The sequence below is a fragment of the Notolabrus celidotus genome, chromosome 13 (assembly GCF_009762535.1).
Source record: "Notolabrus celidotus isolate fNotCel1 chromosome 13, fNotCel1.pri, whole genome shotgun sequence".
Lineage (NCBI taxonomy): Eukaryota > Metazoa > Chordata > Actinopteri > Labriformes > Labridae > Notolabrus > Notolabrus celidotus.
The window spans coordinates 27,157,753-27,180,583 of NC_048284.1; the positions used below are offsets into that span (position 1 = coordinate 27,157,753).

At 39.6% G+C, this 22,831-nt stretch overlaps 2 protein-coding genes across 3 annotated transcripts in view; one reads left to right on the top strand and one right to left on the bottom strand.

Moving 5' to 3' along the window:
- vsnl1a (visinin-like 1a) overlaps nt 1–18,160 on the bottom strand; it is a 50,265-nt gene extending 32,105 nt beyond the window's left edge. Inside the window, exon 1 of one of the 2 annotated variants that reach the window (XM_034699493.1) lies at nt 18,009–18,160. The gene's annotated coding sequence lies outside the window, so the exon portion shown is untranslated. Of the gene's footprint in view, nt 1–8,485; nt 8,777–18,008 lie in introns of those variants that run through there. The other variant, XM_034699492.1, reaches the window with a different exon arrangement.
- Nucleotides 10,640–21,731, top strand: LOC117824101. The gene is made up of 6 exons (XM_034699491.1): nt 10,640–10,756; nt 13,138–13,188; nt 13,417–16,532; nt 18,037–18,180; nt 19,622–19,702; nt 20,858–21,731. Exons 3-6 carry the CDS (start codon nt 13,436–13,438, stop codon nt 20,974–20,976), a joined length of 3,441 nt encoding a protein of 1,146 aa, XP_034555382.1. The 5' UTR covers nt 10,640–10,756; nt 13,138–13,188; nt 13,417–13,435; the 3' UTR covers nt 20,977–21,731.
- The last annotated feature ends 1,100 nt before the right edge of the window (nt 21,732–22,831 follow it).

Here is a 22,831-nt window from a genome sequence, read left to right on the forward strand (position 1 = left end):
GACGAAAGGGAGCAACAGCATGTGCAATGCCAATCTGTCTCTGAGTGCACAGTGTGAGGAGAGCAGACTCAGGCAGCCAGCCAAGAGGTGCTGCAGTCATATACTGAGGCCCGACATGCTGCATTGGGTTTTCAGAAAGGTCCGTGTAAGGGCGCATCTTTCAGGTGACTGTTTTTTGAAAGAGCACCACAAGCCGTGAGATTGATTTTGTGCCTTCAAGGTCTCGGCTAGCTTTCATTTATTTCACTATGCTATGAAAATCAACAATACAGAGACCTGACGCTCACCTGGGACTTATAATGCATCACTTTGTCACCCCTCACTGAGCGGGACCTTTTTTCAGAACTCTCCCCGAGGTGCTGTCAAAGAAGATTCAACAGCTAATTCAAAGTTAGCTGCCAAACAGCAAACCTTTTCACTGCAAGAAATGACTTCAGTAATTTTTTCCTAGAGCATTCAGGTCTGCAGAGTTTTCATTAGTGAGACTTGAATACATCGCAACATTGCTCAAGAATTCACCACTTTGCAGCCACCAACTGTCAGAGTGTCCTGAATGCACGAGGGCATGTTTCCAAACTGCATTAATACAGAAACTACACTACATTATAAAAGAGAGGCGATGCATCTTTGTTTAGCTGATTTCATACACTGAGGTAATTCAAAGGTAATTCACTCATTTAAATCACCACCCAATTACACGCTGAGGCTACGGCGTACAGCAACCATCAATATTAAGGCATCAGTATCAACTTATTCACACATGAATAGCACAGCACCAGGTGTAGTTTCAGAGTTGGGACACTTCGGTAGTGAACAGCAGGACCTGGGATCAAACCCTGCACTTCAGATTGTTCTGACTGTTTTTAAAAGTGAACTAAAGACTTACCTTTTTAATCTGGGTTTTAATTAGGAGTAATTTATTTATAGCCCTGAACTGCATTATTATAATAATTGTTTTAACAACATTTATGAATACTATTTATTTAATTATCCATTCATTTCTTGTATTTTCCTGATCGTTTTAACTTTAACTGAATTTTGATTTTGCTTTCTACCCTTATTTATTGTATTAGTTTCATTGGATTGATTTTATTTTATTTCTAAGATTATGCCTTTTATTCTTTTACCCATTTCTGTCATTTTCTGTCTCTCTGTTCTTTTGTAAAGCACTGGGTTCATGCTTGTATGTATGAAAGGTGCTAAACAAATAAAGCTTAGTTGAGTTGAGTTGAGTTGAGATTGAGATACCGACTCTACCAGCGAGCTACAAGGAGCGGTTGTGTTTCAACAGATTCTACAGTCATTAATGTGTCAGGAGGATAATGTTCAGCATCTATTGCTTAAAATATGCAAAAATGTCTCGTACATTATAGACTCGAACAGCTGAGCCGTGGGCTGCAGGCGGAAGTTCACATGTGCTGAAAAATGTCCAAACAGAACATTTGCTTACACCGAGAATAGAGCTCTGACTGGAGTTTGTTAAAACTACATATAACATGTGGCAGAGCTGACCCTGTCTGCAGCAGCAGATATAGCCTTGCTTCTGTGCCGTTTCTCTAGTTGGATTCTCCGGGAACGGGGAACGAGAATGTGGCTAGTACCCTTACTATTGAGGAGTGCCTCATGCAACCCACTTAAAAAAACAAACTAACCCTTTAAAGTGGGAAAAGCATTGTCTGTATATTTAAATGGATGCCACAAGTGTTCACAGACTGTGAGGCCAAGTCATTGCACATGCAGTACAGGTTATAAATCTTACCTCCTCCATGTTAACAGATGGACCATGGGTGAAACCACCAAATTATTATATAGGATTAAATTAGAACATATGTTGATAAATTTGCTTTCTTATCATGCTGATTTGTGTTAAGGTGTTCGTTTATTCTGAGAAGTTTGGTATTAATACGTTATTTGATTGCAGAAAGATGATTAATTGACAGCTCTGTTGACAAATGCAGCGCTCTCTACCGAAACAGCAGAGTGGAGGAGGAACAGCCACAAAAAATGTAACCAACTGCAATCACACGAGGCATCAAACTTGTCACTTCTCTGCCACAAACCAACAAAGAATCTGTTCTGCTGTGGACTGTACCCACCTGAGGGGTCTTTGACATTTTAACAGTAAGTCTAATACTTGTTTTGGTTAAGGGAGGGCAGCCTGAGCTAGACTGCTTCTGCGCATGCCTTGGCTCCACCAGCACAATATGTCAGCAGCCTTTTGGCTTCACGTCTCACAATGGAAGGAGCATGGAGGCACAGGGTCCATTTAAATATAGAGTCAATGGGGCTAAGCCAAGCTGGCTGCCTGCATTAGTTATATAATGTTCAGACACCATTTTCTTAATCTACTGTAACTCTGTGCAAGAATGCAAATAAGTAGATTTCACTAAACACACAATCGTTTCTTTGATCCTCTGTCTTGATAGAAACGGGAATAGGGATTGTATTGTTTTTTACAACAGATAAATGTGTTTGTGTGTGTCATGCTGCACACAGGTTGAATCATTATAAAATGTTGTGGGGATTGAGGAAGGTCTGTGCATCTGTGCGTGTGTGTGTGTGTCTATGGAGTTGATCTAATTTGACCGTCTAGAGGACAGAGTGACACATCCATCAGAAAAAGTTATGGAGACTTAAATTGAGTAAAACTGAAAATAAACAATTCCTCATCTCAGAGGAGCTCTCAGAGCCTTCCCCAGCAGCCGGCACAGTCCCTGCACCACAATTCAGAAACTATTGGTCCGAGACAGATGGATTTATTTTGCCCCTGAAACCCTATTTTTGGCTCGGAACAACCAAAGTTCATGAAGGAGTTCAGGATTCATGATGTACAAATTAAGTTAGGACTAATCAGGCTTAGAGGCTGCCTGTAAATTAACTCAACAATGGATGCATTACAAATTTAATCACTGTAGGTATGACAAGGGCTTTATTATCCATAAAGGAGCCAGGGTTTAAAGAGACACAACAAAACACTGTGTCTCATCCCTCTGGATCAAAAGCCAGGCTTGGTGCAGATCTTTGAAGTAGTCATTAGGGATAAGACGGATTCAAGTTCTGCCTTTAACAGAATGTTATCTAAGCTTCTCATCATTAGTCTTCAAGGCTGTGTGATTACCTGCATTTATTTTTTAGCTTCGTGACTTCCAAATGGAGTCAAGTATCAGTATGCAAACACAGGGATCCATTTTTACAAGACTGGCTTCAAACACTGCTCATATAATGGTGAATAAGCTCGGGGTTAATGGTCTTTAATTGATTTGAGACACTTGGTACATGAAGCCAAAGCAACATAACCCCTCCCATTCTTCCACAAACTTCTTCCCTTTATTGGTACCCATGGAGCATTACAACATTAAGCTACCACTCACTGTGGTAGTTATGATGCGAACCAGGCAATATGAGCACACAAGAGTTCAGATAAAAACCCAGAGTATCTCAAAGAGGGGCTTTTCAAGAGCAGAGAAGAAAAGCAGCCTGGTGTTAATGTGACCCGTCAGGGGTTTTAACTGCATTTGGTTGTTCATGAATACAATTTTCTCATTCATAACCAACCCTGTGATCCTTCAACTGCTGCAAGAGTGGAAGTTAAAAATAAAAAACAGTGTCTGTAATCATAAAGTTGCAGCAGATCAACAAAGCAGAAGAACTCTTGGCTGAGAAAGTGTCCTCTTTGAAACATCACATTATTTTAATGTCAGATACAAAAACGTCCGACTCATCTATCGATCAAACATGTCTCTTTGATTTTGTGAAAATGATGCTACAACATTCAGTAAAGAGACTGGAACACTGACACACCCTGGAGCAATTGTTTTTGATTAAAGATTCCTCTTTTGCCAACATTTATGGATGACAGTTTTATTTTTGGTTCATGATTTCTGTTTTTAGTAGGGTCACATACTGATATTCAGCCTGGATTTATTAAAGAGGTGCTACATTTTTTTTAGTACTGTATTTTCCATTAATTTGGAGGACTTATGAGATTGTGACTTTGGGTCTCTATTATAGGTCTCGATCAATGGGAAACCTGCAGGGCTGACTGATTTAGCTAATGCACAAATGCCAGAACTCCAGGTCCTGCTCAGGAAAGTCAATCCCTCATGGAGAAATACTTAACTCTACAGCACAAATTACTCAGCTTAGAACCTGGAACAGAAACATTTTGGTCTTTACAGATAGTTTTTCCCATTCGTTGATAATTGGACCAACAATAGCAACTGCTGTGTGGTTAAGTGTACTTTAAAAGACCATCCCAGGAGCTTGTACTCCATCTGTCCCAGTGAGGGAAATTCTGGTAATGTTTTGAAATGTGTTAGCACTATTTAACAGGTGTTGGTGTGTATTCTTACTATACCTGTATTGTAAGTGTGTCTATTGTTTCTAATACAATGATTTATGTGAGGCAGCCAGTGCATGGAAGTCAGGATTATATAGTTGGCATTGGCAGCAGAGATCGCAGCTTGTGGTGATTTAAATTACCCAGTGTGTTTTATGTACTCCTTCTCCCTCTTCCAACCAACTACTGCATAGCAAGTCTGCTGCACAGACAAGCTCTTCTTTCTCTTGCTTATAAAGAAACAATTCTGGTTCCATCTCCAACTTTAAATCCACTCACCAACTTTAAATCTTCTTGACCCATTAAAGTTACTAAGCACTGATCTTTCTGGGAGTCCCTGAGCTCCCTTGTCTCGTAGGTTCCTGTGTATCATAGTTGCAGACGACCTGCTGCTGTGGACCTGCCAGACTCCGGCTTCTACAACTATTAATAAGTCTCAGCATTACTATCACTGTTATAACGCTAATGTAAATTTAAGAACAGTTTGACTCCAACAGCTTTCATTGATATTATCATCCCTGCCCCTATTGTTACAAATGCTAACTGTTGACTTTAACCGCCATAAATATCAAGATTAGCCATTATCATATCATTTGCAGCCCCTAAAGTAGTGTGCATACTGTACTTTTTCCATTATTATTGGCACTGTAATCATAAGTCTGTATGATCTATGTTGTTGTTGCTGTCTGTTTCTATCCATCTCTCTCTTTCTGCATCTACCTCTATTCCTCTTTCCAATCACAGCAGATGTGTGTCTGACATAAGTCTGGTCCTGCTGGAGGTTTCTGCCTGTTAAAGGAAGTTCGCCCTTGCCATTGTAACTTGCTTAAAGCTGCAAAGTGCTCTGCTCATGGTGGATTAAGATATGCTAGGATTAAATCTTCAAATGAGATGGGTTTGAGTCTTATCTTGATGCTGGGTCTTTGTAAATAATATAAACAAAGTATGGTGTAGATCTGCAATTTTGTAAAGCGTCTTGAGATAACAATTGTTGCGAACTGGGGCGATATCAATAAAGATTGATTGATTAAGATTGGTTGATATACCATCATAAACAGAATATCACTCTTTTGGAAACACGTGGTTAATTATTTAATTAACCAGCTAATAAATAAAGTCGTGACCTGTAGGCTTGGGTATCAAGAACTGGTTAGAACTTGGAACAGGCTCCAAATTTCTGACACTTGTGGATTCCAGAAGGCACAGGAATTCTGGACCTGCTTTTAAGTTCCTTTTAAGTCAATTTTTTATTCTTCTTATTACTTATTTATTCTGTAAGGATCAGCACAAACTGCATTGGTGCACTTCATGAGGACATCTTCACATCCTTTGGAAACACTGTTAGAGGTTTAAAAACACTGAAAATATCCCTTCTTAGATCTGCCATATTCCTCTATGGTGAGCGGTAAAACATCCTGTTACATACATCAAGTCCTTCAGTGCTGCAGTGGAAGTGGGGAGGCAGCAACTTCAACAGCAAGCTGGCAGCACATTTTCCTGTTTCAAATCGTGCAGTCAGACAAGATGGGCTGCGGCTGGGGACCGAAGCTGCAGCAAGAGACTGATGTGTCCCAGGAGAGATGTGAGCATGAGGCACATGACAGACTCTGCATTTTATCACATTCTGGATAGAATGTGTATGTTTGTGTGTGTGTGTGTGTTTGTGTGTGTGTGTGTGTGTGTGTGTGTGTGTGTGTGTGTGTGTGTGTGTGTGTGTGTGTGTGTGTGTGTGTGTGTGCATTTGCAGAAGCTTAATTAATTTGTATCTCACCGTGATATTCAATATATAATGCAATGGTTTTACAGTTACATATCTCCTCCGAATATGCAAGAGCGTGCCCTTAAACTGTGAGTGCCTGTAAAGTTTGTGAATCTGTGTGCAGTCAGTATCCCAGGACTACAGAATCATAAAGAATTTAGCTGCATTTCATGACATTAAAGCCAAATTATATGAGCATACTGTCTGCATATAAGATGCAAAGTTTGAAACAACATAGAAACCTGTGAGGGATCATGCATTTTTAAGACAGCCTCTATGTCCATGCACTTTTGTATGCTCAATGTGCACACACTGCATCAACAACCAAGTGTTACCCATCACTCAGGCGTACTTAATTCATGCAACAAAACACAGAGTTGCATCTCTACAAACAAAGCACCTTTTCCATCTGCACTGGAAATAATTCATATAGCAACAGAACTGGTCATTGTTAATAACTGCAAAATAAAAAAGGTAAGATAACACAATGCGATTACTTTAAACTTGTTGTGAAATAATTTATCCTGAGTGTAAAAACAACACCTAAATAAGTCACACATTTTTTAATACTGCCCCCGCAGCCTACTTTATATAAAACCTGTAACTGCACACCCTTTAAAGTGACGCAAGTTGCAACATGGTGCAGTGGAGCAATTTCAACATCATCTTCCTACACATTAACAAAAAACTTATCAAAGACCTTTACCTTGTGCCCTTTTTAATAGTTGTTACAGTGGCCAAATGAAAGGAATTATTCCATTATACGTTTTTGTTTTCATGTCTATGCCCTGAACTAACCATCACTTTTCAGAGCTGTGTTAGAGGAGCTTCTCTCATCTGTCCTGTTCAACATCAACCTTGTGCGGCAATCAATGAGACTAAAGAATGACCATCTTTAAATGTTCTACAGCGTGTAAAGTCTCTCCACATAGTTATCTTTTGATGGTGGCGATAATGAAATCCTTCTACATTCTTGCACATTTAGTTTCATTTTCACTGTCACTGCAACAGGAGGGAAAAAGCATCAGGGATATAACATGCACACGGATATGACGCAAGTGTGACAAGACAAAAAGGATACATTCAGGGAAACTGATGAAAAAATAATCAAGGTGTGAACTGAAACTGGTGAAGACGTATAACACTTGTTAGCACAAAACAGTGAATACACCATGACCCCTGGTAGCTCTTTATTTAATGTATTGTAGGATTTTTCACCAGTTACTCACATCTACAAAAGAGAAAACACACATCATGTTGCATCATTACCAAATGTCACACCTTTTTACTCTGGGTTACGCAAGGGGCAGAGAGGGACAAGACCCTCTGGGTTGGTCTGCAGTGTATGCAGATCAGAGCACAGTGCTGACTCCAAACCTGAGTCATAGCCCTTTGTCTCCAGGTCCAATAGGGCCTTGATAGAGCCAAAATGAAAAATATATCCCAGCTTTAGTTACAAACCAGCACACAGGTGCAGAATGCCAGAAAGATAAATCTTCAAATGAGTGATTTTACAGACCTGTGACAACCAGCAGACCTGCCCCTGAGCCAGGCGGTGCGCTCTTACATAACACTGCCCCTCCACCATCATTTGCCAACAGGGGATGACCTTGAGAGGCAGGCAGAGCCCCAGCAGCACTACACAGGGACAATGGTTAAAGGTTTGATTTTGACAAATCCAGCGGATCCCTGTTTTTGAATGGACCTGTGTGTGCTGGAGAGGTGTTGGTATAACAGGCTGAGTGGTGCAGATGCAAGTGATGTTATTGCCTCCAGATTTGCAGAGCCTCATGGTGAAGATGATGTGGCTTAAGGAGACACACCACCACACCCCCGTCTCCTTACTGCACACACACTCACACCCTTGCAACATCAGCACCTATACCAAACTTCACCAGAAATACATCACACCACATCTAGCCATGTCGTGCACAGACATCCCACGCAAAGTCACAATGTTCTTCGATAAAACTCGCACAGACCTGCCTTAACCAGCATGACCCAGCATGAATCAACGCGCTGGTTCTTCTCACTTTAGTTGTTGACTCAAAAAGCCTGTTGTTTGAGTGTGCATGTGTGTGTTCGTGTGTGGATACAGTGGCAAGATACAACCATGTTAATGCAATAATGACAAGTGGCATGTCTACATGCAAAACGTGCAAAGGCACGAACAGGTGTAGACTACATGCATTAATACAAAAATGATGTGTAGTTTTTGTCATTTGTCTCTCATTACTATGGACGCCAATAAATCCATCAATCATTCGTGTAAAGCAAACACATGACGCACCTGTGTGCATCATGCAGGTCAATGTGCACAACATGTATTTCCCCCCATGCACAAAACAAACCCTTCAACATACACACAGAGCTTTCTTTAGTCTTACCTTACGAGAGTGAGTCCACGGGAGAAGTCCGGTCTGCTGTCTGAAGTGGTCAGAAAAACCCTGGGACTGGGAGGACTGAAAAAGAAGCGATTCTACCGTCTGAATTTGCTCTTCTTCCACTATCAGCTTTAATATTTCGGCCGTGCGTTTCGTTTTATTCTTTAAAAAGTGGGTTTATTATTTTGTTTTTGCGAAAGAAAAGTCAGACTCGACTAATAGTAAAGCGGCGGGGGGGGTCCGTAGGATGATGCTGCTGAACACACACTGCTGCTGATACACTGAGAGGAGGAGACAGATACTGAGAGAGAGAGTGAGAGAGAGAGAGAGAGAGATAGAGTGAGAGAGAGAGAGAGAGAGAGAGAGAGAGAGAGAGAGAGAGTCTCCCGTGTGGCTGGTTTGAATTGAGGATGATGAATAGAGAAATGTTTTTCATATTTTATGTGTAAATGCAAATATAATGTATTCTTTCCCCCCTTTTTAACACAGTTAATTATGTTTTATTATGTTTTATTATATGACACGATGTCGTGTAAAGGGAATCTCTCCTCTTACGTCAGCAGCCTTAATTTCAAGAGTACCCTACTGCAGGCAAGATGGCGCCGCCACAACATCCACACCGGAAGTCCATACCGGAAGTCCATACCGGAAGTTACAAAGCTAAAAACGTTGCAATAACACCCACACCGGAAGTCCATACCGAAAGTTACAAAAATAAAAGCCTTGAAAAACAGGAACGTGAACGCAAAATAAAAGCCTTCAAAAACACGTAGGTTTACGCGTAATTCTATGAACTTTTTTGCACTTACATTTTAATCGTATCAGTATTATTGACTAGTTGATTGACTCCAAAAGTGTATAGGCTGTTGAGAATTTACTGTTTTGAGAAGTTACTTAGAAGCCTGCACGAATCACTAAGTTATAGTGTTAACGTCTCAGCCATGCACAGCCTTTTGTTCCGAGTGTGTGTTGAAATACTTAAAGCTGATTATGATGCTGCCGTGATGACATCTGCATATGCCTCTCTTGTTTTGTCTGGGTCATATGCTATTTTATGTTGTGTTAGCCTGACTGTACCTCAGTACAGTTTGCTGTAGTGTTTGTTCCAAATTACCTTGCATGCTGTCTGCCTATGTGATCACATGTATAGATTAATGAATGAATGAAATACAGATCCAGAGTAGATCCACAGTCACGAGAGAAGAGCAGAATGTTATCTATGGTGCAGGGGCGAGTGGAGGAGGAAAATGTAGAGGTGTGTGGTGACTGTTTCTTTTTTAACATAATTTGTAACACGTTACAATGACACAGTGACAGGGGTGTTCATTAACCACAAGAACAAACGGAGGGAATGGTTTCTCCTTCTATTTTGAGACATTAGATGGGCGTAAACACTCTGAGCTTGTCAAACAGTTTTATTCAGATTGAATGCTTGATGCATGTACACCAATGTCTTAACAAGATCACTTTATTTGGCGTCCATGAAAACATTGAAGTTGGAACCTTCAATTAGAATGACTAGAAAAACTGCAAATGTATATATAGCTACTGTTTCTTTCCATCCAACCCCTACTTGAAATGTAGAATTATACTTTATTTTATGTTCTTTTAATGTTATATGTATGATGTCTTAACCCTTTTGTATTGATAATGTTGTACTTGAAAATGAACAATGCACTTTTGCTATTACAAACTCCAAATCAACATAAAATATTAGGACTAAAATATTTCAACTTGAGGCACCACTGTCAGCCACTGATGATAGATGTACAGTACACATTTCTGGGGAGCCTCTGTTGTTTTTGTGGTGAATATAGATCTCTGTGTACAGCTTGAGTGTATTTTCCCTCTTACTTACAGTCTTTTCCTTCTCATCCCCTCCCCCCACACACACTAACACTCTACATTATTCTGTTCTTCATACACAGCGGGATCTCTCTCACTCACTCTCTCTATCACAATTAGCTTTCTGCTAATTGATTTAGCAGCGACAGACTAATGCAATCAATACGCTACACGAAGAAGAAACTTCCAGTTCGAAGCATCCGGCATTGGGTAGAGAGGGGGTTAAAGAATCACTTCCGGTATGGACTTCCGGTACGGACTTCCGGTGTGGATGTTGTGGCGGCGCCATCTTGCCTGCAGTAGGGTGCCTCTCCTTAATTTCGCGCCACGTACAGAACAACAGGATGACGTCACGGAGCTAACCCAAATAACGCTGCTCGATGTGCCTCATTAAATCAAGACAAACTACGATACTAAAGCATTAAGACGGTGAGTAACTCAAGAGAAACCAACATTAACTCGATAGAGAATAATAAATATGTATGCTAAAATTGTCAGCAATCATCAAAAAGTGATCCCAAAGTGTGTAAGTTATATTGTATAGAGTGACAGGTTAGCTAACCTTTCCATTGTAATGTTAAAATGCTACATGCTAATCATTCACATAAAAAAAGTGTGTCATAATTGTATAAATACACAATTTTGTCACATAATGTTACTGTTCACAGAAGTTTGGACTGTGAAAGAAAGATTATATAAAACTGTGAATGTAGAAGTTTCTGGAGACTAGCTTGTGTAGCTGTGGGCCGCTCCCTGGTATAAGCATTCATATTATGTAATTAAGCTAAATTCATTGCTCATTTTAAAGTCTGCAATCAGACTGTTGAACAGCAGCACTGCAATCTGATTAATCATCTTTCATTTCATTACATGGCCACTACTTTGTGACTTTGCACTGTTCCGTCTTCCCGGGTTATTATCCATGATTCACACCTAACTGACAAACGGACTCTAAACTTCTCATATTTATTTTGCTCTGTGTGTGCTTTTCATACTGTGTGCTCATAAAAACCAGGTGCAATTATATCATGCAATATCTTACCTTACTATCATAAGATAGAAGTGTACATAGTGTATATATCGGTTATGTTTGCTATATTTTATTTTATATTAACTTTTATCATCATTATCATTATTTTATTGTATCATTATTATTATCATTATTTTATTGTATCATTATTATTATTATTATTATTATTATTATTATTATTATATATTCACTTGTATCATTATTATTATTATTATTATTATTATTATTTTTATTTTATCATTATTATTATCATTATAATTATTATTATTATTATTATGTATTCACTTTTATCATTATTATTATTTTATTGTATCATTATTATTATTATTATTATTATTATATATTCACTTGTATCATTATTATTATCATTATTATTATTATATATTCACTTGTATCATTATTATTATCATTATTATTATTATATATTCACTTTTATCATTATTATTATTATTATTATTTTATTGTATCATTATTATTATTATTATTATTATTATTATCATTATTATTATTATTGATTATTATTATCATTATTTTTTTACTATGTAACTACAGTGTTGTACTCTCGTGCCCCAATGGGGGATCAATAAAATACATGTAATCTAATTTAATTTAATCTAATTTTGCAAAAGGGGAATGATTGTAACGTTATCATTTTAATTCTGTGGTGAGAGGTGCCCATAGTACTGGATGACTTTTGTAATGCTACACTAAAAAAGAAAATAAGAGATGTTGATATAGTGTATTTTTTGAGGCACTAATATCCTACACACCTGGCAATGTAAGTCAGGTCTGCCACAAAATATACATAAAGAAATATATATATTTTGATGATATTTCTAAGAACAGAAGCCCTCAGTGGACGTACATTCATATGTTTTATTAACTCAATATTCCTGTAATGACAAGGTAATTTAAGCTGTTGTGTGGATGTTGTTGGATTTTATCCCCAGAGTTGCAAAAGCACAAAACCCCCACAATGACTTACCTCATTAGTGTGGGCAGTGTCAGCAAGGCATGTCATGGTCTGGCTTATTACAGTGACCAGACTATTAGTTTGTTTTCTAGAGAGCCAGAAAAATATCCTGTTTTAGCAAGAAAACAAGCTTTATGTCATTTCAATCTCTAGAAAACATCCAGAAATAGCTTGTGATTAAAGGAAAACTGAGAAAATAAAATGTATAGATGTGTGTCGGCTTAGAGATCTCATCCTATGAACTAACAAGTATTTACATAAAGGGTTTTGCTTGACGGAGTGGTCTACAGGAAGGCCGGCACATCACATGGTTTAGGCCTACACCTGATGAAAATAGTGTGTATATGAAGTGTAATTATGAGACAGTGTCTTTAAAAAAACAAACATCAACGATTCATATTTGAGCAGCAGAGGTGTTAATAATGAATTTAATGATGGCTGCATTCCATTGAACTGCTTTGGATCCAGGTGTTGTGCATGTCTGCTCTCTGTTATTCTTTCATGGTTACAGAGGCATTTGAATAGAAAAGAGCCATTGTTGATGCTATTAGCAACACCTGTGCTTTTTTCAAATGTGACAAGGCAGTCTCTCGGATGTGAAAAAGACCTATTGTGCACATCGTGACAAAGCTAGCATTGTTAGAGACCAATGGACCACAGCTCCTGATTTGGGCAGCACAAAAATGGATGCAACAGAGCAGAAGCAGCACTGAAGACTTATTTATTTATTCTGTACAGTGAATCAGCAGCATGATGTGCTGTCACTATCTGAATATAATGTCTCTGTCTCCTATGTTTTCTCTAAAGGTCTACAGGGGGATAACATCTATATGTATTGATCAGCACGTTGGATATAAGGTGAGTTATTGAAGCTTCCAGTTGCTGCTCATAAATTATAGACTGAGGTAAATGCTGAGATTTATTTTCTGTGGAATATGTTTCTCTAAAAATGTTACCCACCAAAAGTATCCAAAGTGTTGAAATCATTATTGACATGATTGCACTCTCTGGTTAGAGTGACACTCATCGATCGGAGCAGTTTGGCTTTCAGATGCTGCATTTACACCGAGGCTGTTTCTATTTCAGGTTCAGAGAAGAGGAGAAAATGGAAGAAATCACACAAGATGATATCAATTCACAAACTGAGAACAAACCTAAACTGCCACCATCGCCCAAACGGCCCAGAACAGATTGTACAATGTCAAACAACCACAGTGGGAAAAGCAGGTTTGATTTTTCAGAGCTTCTGACATTTCAGAAAGCCTTCGTCACCAAATCTTTAACAAACAAGTTACAGAAGAATGACAGCCTTGAATGCACAGCAGAATGTGAGGATGTTGAAGACATGAAAACTGAAAAGCAACTACAAGACACTCAACCAGTTGTCATTCCATGGAACAAGTTGAGTTCTCCACACAGTGACGATGCAAACACGGGATCATCAAACGCCTGTTTTATTCCTCCTGAAAGGAGTGTCCTTCTGGTGAAAGATGAGCTGCCCCCAGCTAATGAAACTGACAAGCTCAGCTCATACCCGCCAGATGATGCAGGTGGGGCATTAGTGGAGTCTCACACTTCAAAAGATGCCAGTGCTGACTCGTCCAGTCAGCCTGATTGCGTCTGTCTGGGGAAATCACTTGAAGACAAGCCCCCTGGTGGTTGCAATCTTCCCGCTGGAAATGGCAGAGATGGGAGACAGGTGCAAAATAGTGTCAGTCAAATCAAAGCATCCAACCTCAGCTCAAGTGATGAGCAGGTCAGATGTCTGTCTGATTGCACTTGTGAAGGTACTATTCGTGACACAGGTTTCTGTAACGCATATAGCCAGTGTACCGAAGTTGAAGAATATAATCAAAGTGGTGAGGATGGATTTAGTGAGGACATACTCTTAAATGAGAACGGGGCTAACGGCCCCTTATCTTACGATGATTACGCAGACACTGAATTATTCTACTCACTCCCTGAAGAGGACCCCTTCGAGAACACGGCAGAAGGTGCAAAAAATGAGGCAGAAATAATCAAAATGCAGCATTGTGAAAATGAACATTTTGCTGTCTGTGATGAGGAAACAAAAGACCAAGTAAATGAGAATGGCATGAGCAAGAACTCCATCCCTTCTGCTGCTGAGTGGGCTGAGGGATCATTTGTTTCTCATGATATGGTATTAGTCAGAAATGTTGGAACTGAGACTGCAAGTCTTGAAGCTGATGACTTCTGTGGGGCAAAAGGAGCCCACGCTGCTTGTACAATGATCGCCAAAACTGGGAGTGAAATGGCTGATCACACAACAGAGACTCCAATGCCTGCAAGAATCAGTCAAGAGCCTGCTGAAGGAGATAATGATGCAGGCCCTTTTGGAGTAATTGACCCTGCAATCTTGAGTGAAAGTGACGGGGAGGCTGAGGAGAAACGCTGGAGCTCAGGTAGCGCTGTAGGAGCAGAATTATCTCCCTTTGTAAGAATCTGTGAGGGAGACATACCTCTGTGCCCGAATGTCCAGCAACCACAGGAGGACTCAGCTTCTGATCAAAGCAGAACACACCTGTGCAAAGATGAAGAAGAGGACTTGTGTCAGTCATACACAGAACCACAAGCACGTCTCAACTCCACCATAAAAGAAACAAAAAACAATGACAAGAATGAAGACAGCTGTCAGGGGAAGTCTAGTCCCAGCAGCAGCCCGTGCAGTCCGGTAAAGGCTCTTCCTGATAAAACACCAGAGAGCTCTGACACCGTGGGACATCAATCCACAGAGCAGGATCAGTCTGATTGTTTCCCTGCCAGTTTAGACAACCTGCTGACACAGGAAGTGGAATATTTATTGGATGAAATTGCAAGAAGAGATGTAGCAACCAAAATAGAAGAGAAGAAAGAAACAGCCCTTGACATGAGAAGTGATGAACATGAAAAATTAGAGTGCTTAATAGACTTCGAGGAAAAACTTCGAGGAAGTGAAAAATACAAAGAAGACACATCTGAAATGTCCATTGTTGATTTCATCGAGTGGGCAGAGGGAAAAATAATAATCAACGGTGGCAACATGTTAACATACATCGAGGAGGAACCAGGAAATAACCTTGAATGCTTGAGTGATCACCCGTACAGTGCTGTTATTCCAATGATGGAGGAGACAACCGAGGAACGTGAAGGAGAGGAAGCAGAAGACATCGATGTTAACGGGAGTTCAGAGATGTTAGTGAAACTAATGGATGGTGAACTGAGAGGAGACAACACCAAGGCGTCATCTGATGAATACATCAGTGAACAGACGGAGGCTATCATGAGCCCAAGTGGAGACAAATTAATCCTCAATAGTCAACAAGAGCAATCAATCGAGCCCTGTCTCTCGTCTGTTTACCAAAACAGACCGGAGACAGATGACCTTCTGGCTTTCACTACTCCTCCCTCCAGTGATGCAGTTGTTCCAGGTCCACATGAATTTAGACTTTCACAAATTGTTGACCCAAACCCCCCAGCCTTCATGAGTGGTGACGGATTTTCTGTGTTGCCATCTGCCTTGCCTTTCTGTGCCCGCATGACGGGGGCTTTTGACACTTTTGAAAAGATCGAGCTCTCACCAAACGATGATGGTGATAATGATGCTGGTCTGAGGAACAGCCCTCTGCTCACCAGCCTGCCCGAGCAGCTGCTGAACACACCCCAACGACAGCTTCACCATCCCATGCCAGAGGCAGAGAGCAATGAGCACGAGGAGGTGCCACAAGAAGAGGATGAGGAGGGCAAAGAGGAGGATGAGGAAAGATTTGAGTGTCACACTGACAACATGGCAAATGGATTATCAAGCTGTGATTACAGTTGTGATGAACTTTCAAACTTTATCTCAGCAGCAGATGTTCCTGCTCCAGGCTGGCCAGAGCAAAAGCCTCACTGCGAATCAGTTTTTAAATCCTCTGAGGGCTTTGAGGAGGAGTTAAAGCCACCACCAGTGTCCTGCCATGTCTCCTCTAATATCGACAGTGCAGCCTCTGATGTGAACAACAAACCCAAGTTTGAGATGAAGAAAGAATTTGACAAAGTCCTGAAAGAGCTGAGCTTGTTTTTTGATGTCAGTAGAAGTGAGTTTGCATGCTACAGTAGAGAGGCCTCACCTGAGCAGTGTGGTTATGTAACCAAAACCTGGGAGAGCGACACTCCAGACTTCAAGGGTCCTCTCGCAGGATGTGAAAAAGACACATCGTCAGGTAACAACGAACAATAAGGACTTATTTTACTAGACAACACACATGTATAACTTTAGTAACTTTGCAGCAACATTTAAAGACTAGTTCCAGTGGATTAACAGCACCCACAAGGTACAGATACAGCAGGACACCCACTTAGAGGTGTTCATTCGCTTTAGTGAATGTAATCTGAAATAAAGATGCTACTGCTAAACCGTCACAGCAGTAGAACAATTAATATTGAGGGATTAAGTATAATTTTTTTGTACAACTTGATTATGATTTAGGTCGAGTGCAGTACATTAGAAACTAAACACACAGGGCAAATTCCTCAGGACATACCAAGCGGAAACCTCCGGCCGCGAGAATTGAAGCCATTGTAAAAGTGTTAAAAACTGCAGTTACTCGAGTGTCCACTTGAGGCTGCCTTCGGAAGTACCCGAAACCACATACACACCAATTCAAAAAGCAGAAATGAACATGTTTACAGCCTGGTACAAAAGACGAGTGTAGTCTGGATAGTTCATTTCTCGGCACACACTGTACGGGGGTTGAATTTTTTCATAACGCAGCAATTTCAAAGATATTAAGATTACAAGTTTTTCATTATGAGAGGCACAGCTGACTTGATTGACAGGCGGGAACACTGTAGCTGTTGGCGAGGAGGCTCAAAGCCCGTCTCTTTACGTCACATTAGCTCGACAGAAGTTAGGTTGAGTTTTACATTTCCAATATGGCTCCCGCCGAGGATTGGCTTCAAAACAGTGTTCAGAAACAGATGGGTGACGTCACTGATACTACGTCCATTATTTATACAGTCTTTGGGACATACACTTGCAGAGAGTCTCATGTGAACACTTGTTTCAAACAAATATATTCAAGCATACAACATCCAAAAAATACTTTTTACTCTTTGATTTGTATGTAGTGGTATTTTTGTCTAACGTGGTGTTTTTAAGGATTGAAAAGAAACAGATTGGCTATTTGCCCAAGGTTCCCGTGTCAGTGCTAAAACCAGTTTATCTGCTGATGTCTGTGGCCTTAAATTTAGCAAACAGATTGGAGAGAAGTATTGATCCACTCCCTTCACTCAAGACAAGAATGTGAAGAGGGGTACTTTTTCAAAACTCTTCTTTCAACCCAGCAAGCGAATGTAAACCGCTGAATCCTCACACCATGCTGCTTTGAAAAGAAATCAATGCAGCGTCTTTCTTCACATTTTAAAACAGTGAAAAACATACTGCCATGAAAAGTTATTTATGTGTCCTTTTAAATTTTAACCACTACCTCAGTACACATTTTAACAAATGAATAAAAATGTCTCAGCTAAGGTAAGATAAGATTTAAAGTGGGATCGCTTAAATTGCATCATTTTAAAAATGATTCAGTGAGGTGTGAGCACAAGGTGTCAGGTATTTGATCTTATTTACACCACCACTAAATCAAAACTCTGATATCTGCAACATTTGAAACAAGACACTGCTTGATATATTCTACCTCCAGTGTGTGCTCCTCTCTTTATTAGATGATGCTGAGGATGTCCGCAGCCTGGATGTGTGTGGAGGCGATCCAGTGGTGTCTTGTGCACCCAGCAGCGGTGATGGTGAGCAGGAGGTGCCCCTTGGCAGCTGCCAGGACAAGTCCATGTTCACTGCAGAGAAACACAAAGGTTTGTAGTTTACTTTAGGGAAGAAAAGACGACCTTATAAGCTTCATTCATCCACAAACCGAAACGTAGCTCAGTCCCTCCAGGATTTCGCGGGATGTTTTTGTGATTGTTGCGGCCCAAAAAGGCTGAATTTGCGACGGCTTTTTTTTTAAATTGCGGTGAAAGTTGCGATTATTTTTTTTTGCTTTTTTCCCCCAATAACATCTCAGGGGCAAGTAAATATGCTAAATTACAGTTGTTTTTAGAAAACATTCTTGATGTGGCCACTGACTGTATTTTGATTCTCTTGATTCACAGAAAAATGCCATGAAAGGACTGTGTTGCACATTTACGACGGTCCCTGAATGCACCTCGCAGCGACTGATGCTCAGTCAGTTCATGGCACTCTGAAATTAATCTGCATCTTTGATGACAAGGAGTTGATCAAAACTTACTGAATGTGTCTGATGTTTCACCAAACTGGATTAAATTAAGCTGTAGATGCAGAGCTTTTTACGGTAACCACGGCAACAACGTCAAACATCAAATAGTAAACAGACGTCCCCCGGTTGTGTGTTTGTCACTAACGCACACCGGGGGGTAAAAATCATCAATGAAGATGAGACAGATGCATGGAGGTGAGGAGAGCTGGTTCATAAAGTACACCTGCTGCAGGTAGAGACCAAGCTAACACTGAGCCCCTCAATCTATAAATAACAACGTTGTCATCGTCACTTGTCCTGCCTGCTGTCCCCTCTTTTTACCCGTTCTCTGTGCATGTTTTGTTGCTGAAAAGTGCCGATCAAGTGAGGACTTATGTTTATGTTCCAAGGAAGTCAAATTGATGACAAAACCGATGACGTACAGGGGCTGAGATTAAGGTAATTGGTCAAATTTGCGGGAAAGTTGCGGTGATTGTAAAAAATTGCAAGGCCGCGAAAAAATCGCGCTGATTGGTTGAATTTGCGTTGATAGTTGCGATCGCGAAATCGCAACTTCCTGGAGGGACTGGTAGCTCCACAATCATTCCAGATAACAAGGTTGAAACTACAAAGTCTGTAATTATCTTCTCAACTTCTTCAAAGCAAACATCAACAGTTAAATGAGGAAAATAACACAGAAGTGGTTTAATTAGAGGTAACTTTTCTTCCATTGTTTTGTCAGTATTGTCTGGTTAACACAGTTTTTCCAGAGTGTTGGTGATAGACTTTGGGAGGTCAGCCAGGTTAATTCAGTGAAGAAATACAATTACTTTTATTGATTTGTCTTTTCAAGTTGACAGAGCTTCCTCTCATGAATGTTCAAATATTCAGTCCCCTTCTTCAAAAAGCTGCAGGGGGACGATAACACCACCATGAAAGCAAAGAATAATGTTGTTTGAGGGTAAAACAGAGAAGCAAAGGAGGTAGAATTAGCCGGCCCCTCCTTTGTGTGTCTGACTGTCATTGTATGTTTCTTTCAGAGCCCCAGGAGACGGAGCCTAAAAGGAAAACCTGGTCTCCATCCTTCATGTGTCAACCCTTCTTGGAACAACTGAGCTACAGTGAGTGGCATATTGTTATCACAGACAAAAGACAGAAAAAGCTCCCTCTGTTCTAAAATCAAACCTAAAAGAACACATATGAAATATTTATCAAAGATCTGTTTATTTGAATTTTCACACATTATATACAGAAGATGTTTTTTTATATAAGAAAACAAAATAAGTGAATGAATGGGGAAAAAACCAATAATAATGATAAATGATAATAATTTAAAATAAAAGATGTATACAGAAATAAGAAAATAAATAATTGTGAAGAAATAAATAAATAAATATATAAATATTTAAAAAATAAATAACTGCAAAAAGTAATGAAAAAATAATAACAATAAAAATAAACAATGATAATAAAAATACCCCAAACAAACTGAGAAATAAAAAGAGTAAACACCACATGTGATAATCTACAGATAATCTCCAGAACAACAGAACTTGTACTTCTTTGAATATTGGTGTTGTACTAAAGAAGGGATTTAAAGCCTCAAAAGTATCAAAATAAAGAAAAAATAGTTGATGGTGAAAGAAAAAATAAAGAAAAAACTCAAAAGCTGCCATTAGCTTTATTGAGGTGGATCTTTGAACCGGCTGGGTTTTATAAGTTAAAAGAAAGGCCACCAAATTAAAAAATATGGTTTGTGGATCTGCACAGAGTGTGTGATCCTTTCTAGTCCACTGAAATAATATATGAAATATTTTTTATGTCTATATGTTGTAATGAAATGTGTAAAGCTGTTTCCTCCTCTGGCCTCCACCGCACCATGAACCAAAGTGTGAACCAGAGAGTGTCTGCTGGGACAGAAGTGAGCCGACCTCTGAATATTTAAGAGTATCATTCTAACAACCAGCCTACCTTTAGATGCAGTGCGGTCACCTCACCTAGTTGAGAGAAGGGATCAGTCTAACAGCAGAGCTTTTCTGTCAGCACATTGAACATAATTATGAAAAGCTTGGTGCATTATGAAAAGCTTCCAAGTCCATTTTCTGGTCGGAGTGAATATTCTGCGACCCTGAACAGAAAACAAAGCCAGGCGATTCAGTCGGGCTTTGAGCCTGAATAAATGCATAATGTGGAGTTTGAAGTCTCGCAGGCATGCAGGGCTGGTGCATAACTAAGAATTCTTAGTTATTATTATATTATTGTGTTTCTGTCTGCAGGACCGCCAGAACCAAACTGGAGACTGGAGCCTCTGAGAACCTGCTCAAGGCCGCTGCGGGTCGGACTTTCAAAGAAGGCCAAGACCAAACACCTTCACCGCCCGCACCCTTACAAATGAATGTTATCAAGATGATGTTCACAATGTAATGAGGCCATGGTGTTTGTTTATTTACACTGTTCATTGTTCTCTTCCATCTTTACTGCTGTTTGTGAGTCATTCGTCTAAATCTGAGCTGCTCTTTTAGCCGGGCAAAGATGATTGTTGGAAATGACACAGTTATATGCATCTTCTCACCGGAGGTCCCTACATGATCACAGTCTGCTGCTGTTTGCTTACTGAGCAGCTCGGCTTGGGAGTGAGTGTCTTGCCTGGAGACAGTCTGGCTGTATTAGCTTACAAAAAGAAACATATTTCACAAATATTTATTTATTTATTCATTATTTATTGCATATTTATTTACGGATTTGTCTGTTTATTACATTTGCCTGTTTCCAACCCTGTTTATTGTTTAAAAAATGCATACTCCTAATAGATTAACATTCAGGTGATCTAACTGTTGAGTAACATAACAGATGAACCACAGTGCTGTGTTGGTTAAAACATTAGTTTTGTGTTCCCTCTTCATAATTGTTCCTTATGTGTTTGACTGTAGGTGTATTGATACAGTATGGTACAGTTCTGTGTGGGTGTATTCAGTCAGAGTTAATGAGCCGGTATGTTCTGTTTTTACTGTTTAACACATTCACATGTGCTGGATGCAACATATCCCTGAGCAGTTCTGTAGGAGGTTTGCTGGAATTGTTTTATAAACGGTCTGTTCACAAAAAAAGAATTAAATAATCTTGTTCAATATTAAATGTGGTTTCATGCTTTATGCTAGTCATGACTCTTCCTCTGGGCAAAATAGAAATCCATGCTCATTACTGTGACAAACAAGGAGCATTTATTCCCCTTCTATATTCGTCCCATCACTCAGGACAGACAATGATTTGTTTTATTCTTTCATAAGCTGTTTGCTGATTTTCTCTGTTATGTGTATAAAGGTGACATTTCTAATAAATACATCTGCTCCAAAGAGAGGAATAGCTGCTGCAATGCGACAGCGAAATCCAAATAAACTAAACTCTTTAAAGACTTAATGGTAAGTTAAATATAATCTTTATTATCAGGACAAACCCAATTTCAATGAAGTAGCACACACAATAAATCAATTAAAAATACATTCCTACATATCTTCAAACTCTTGTATGATTACAAGTAATGTTTACATCATTTATCAAAACCTGCTGGTGTATAAAACGAAAATAAAACTGTTAGATACACAAGTCCACACAAGCTGAGTTGATTACAACACAGTACATGCCACAGTGTCTGTGGGCTGTGGAAGTGACACCTCAGCTAGACCTATAATGATAGTAACAAAATGTGCTGTTTGGGTTTGTTTACCTGCCATCCACAGCGCCCTAAACATGAAGTGAAAGGATTTAATGTTTTATTCCTAGCTTAGGCTTTTTTTTTTTAAATGGAGTGCATGTTGGAGACTTATCCACAGGCAGAGCTGAGGGAACATTGGCAATCTTACTGCAGCAGCTTTACAAGCAGCAGAACAATATTTCCAGCCTTTACTTTCACTGTGCCTCGTTCAATGGAGCATTATTCAAACACTACTGAAATGAACAAAGCATTTAGGGTGTGTAACCTGCCCTTTTGACTGTTTCGTGATCTGATAGTTTTTTTAAGTTGTCCTTGTATAGAAGCAGAATGACAAAGTAGAAATGATTCATCGTATGAAGCTTAGTGAGGATATTTCCTTTGAATGCAGCTCTCATGATTCCTTTTGTGTCCGCTGGATTCTTCTCAGTATAAAAGACATTTGATCGGTGTTGTTCTCAAAGGGAGAACACTTAGGGATTTGAAACAGTTTCTCATGTCCTCATCACATCTCTAAATCCAAATGGCAGAGTGTTTTGGC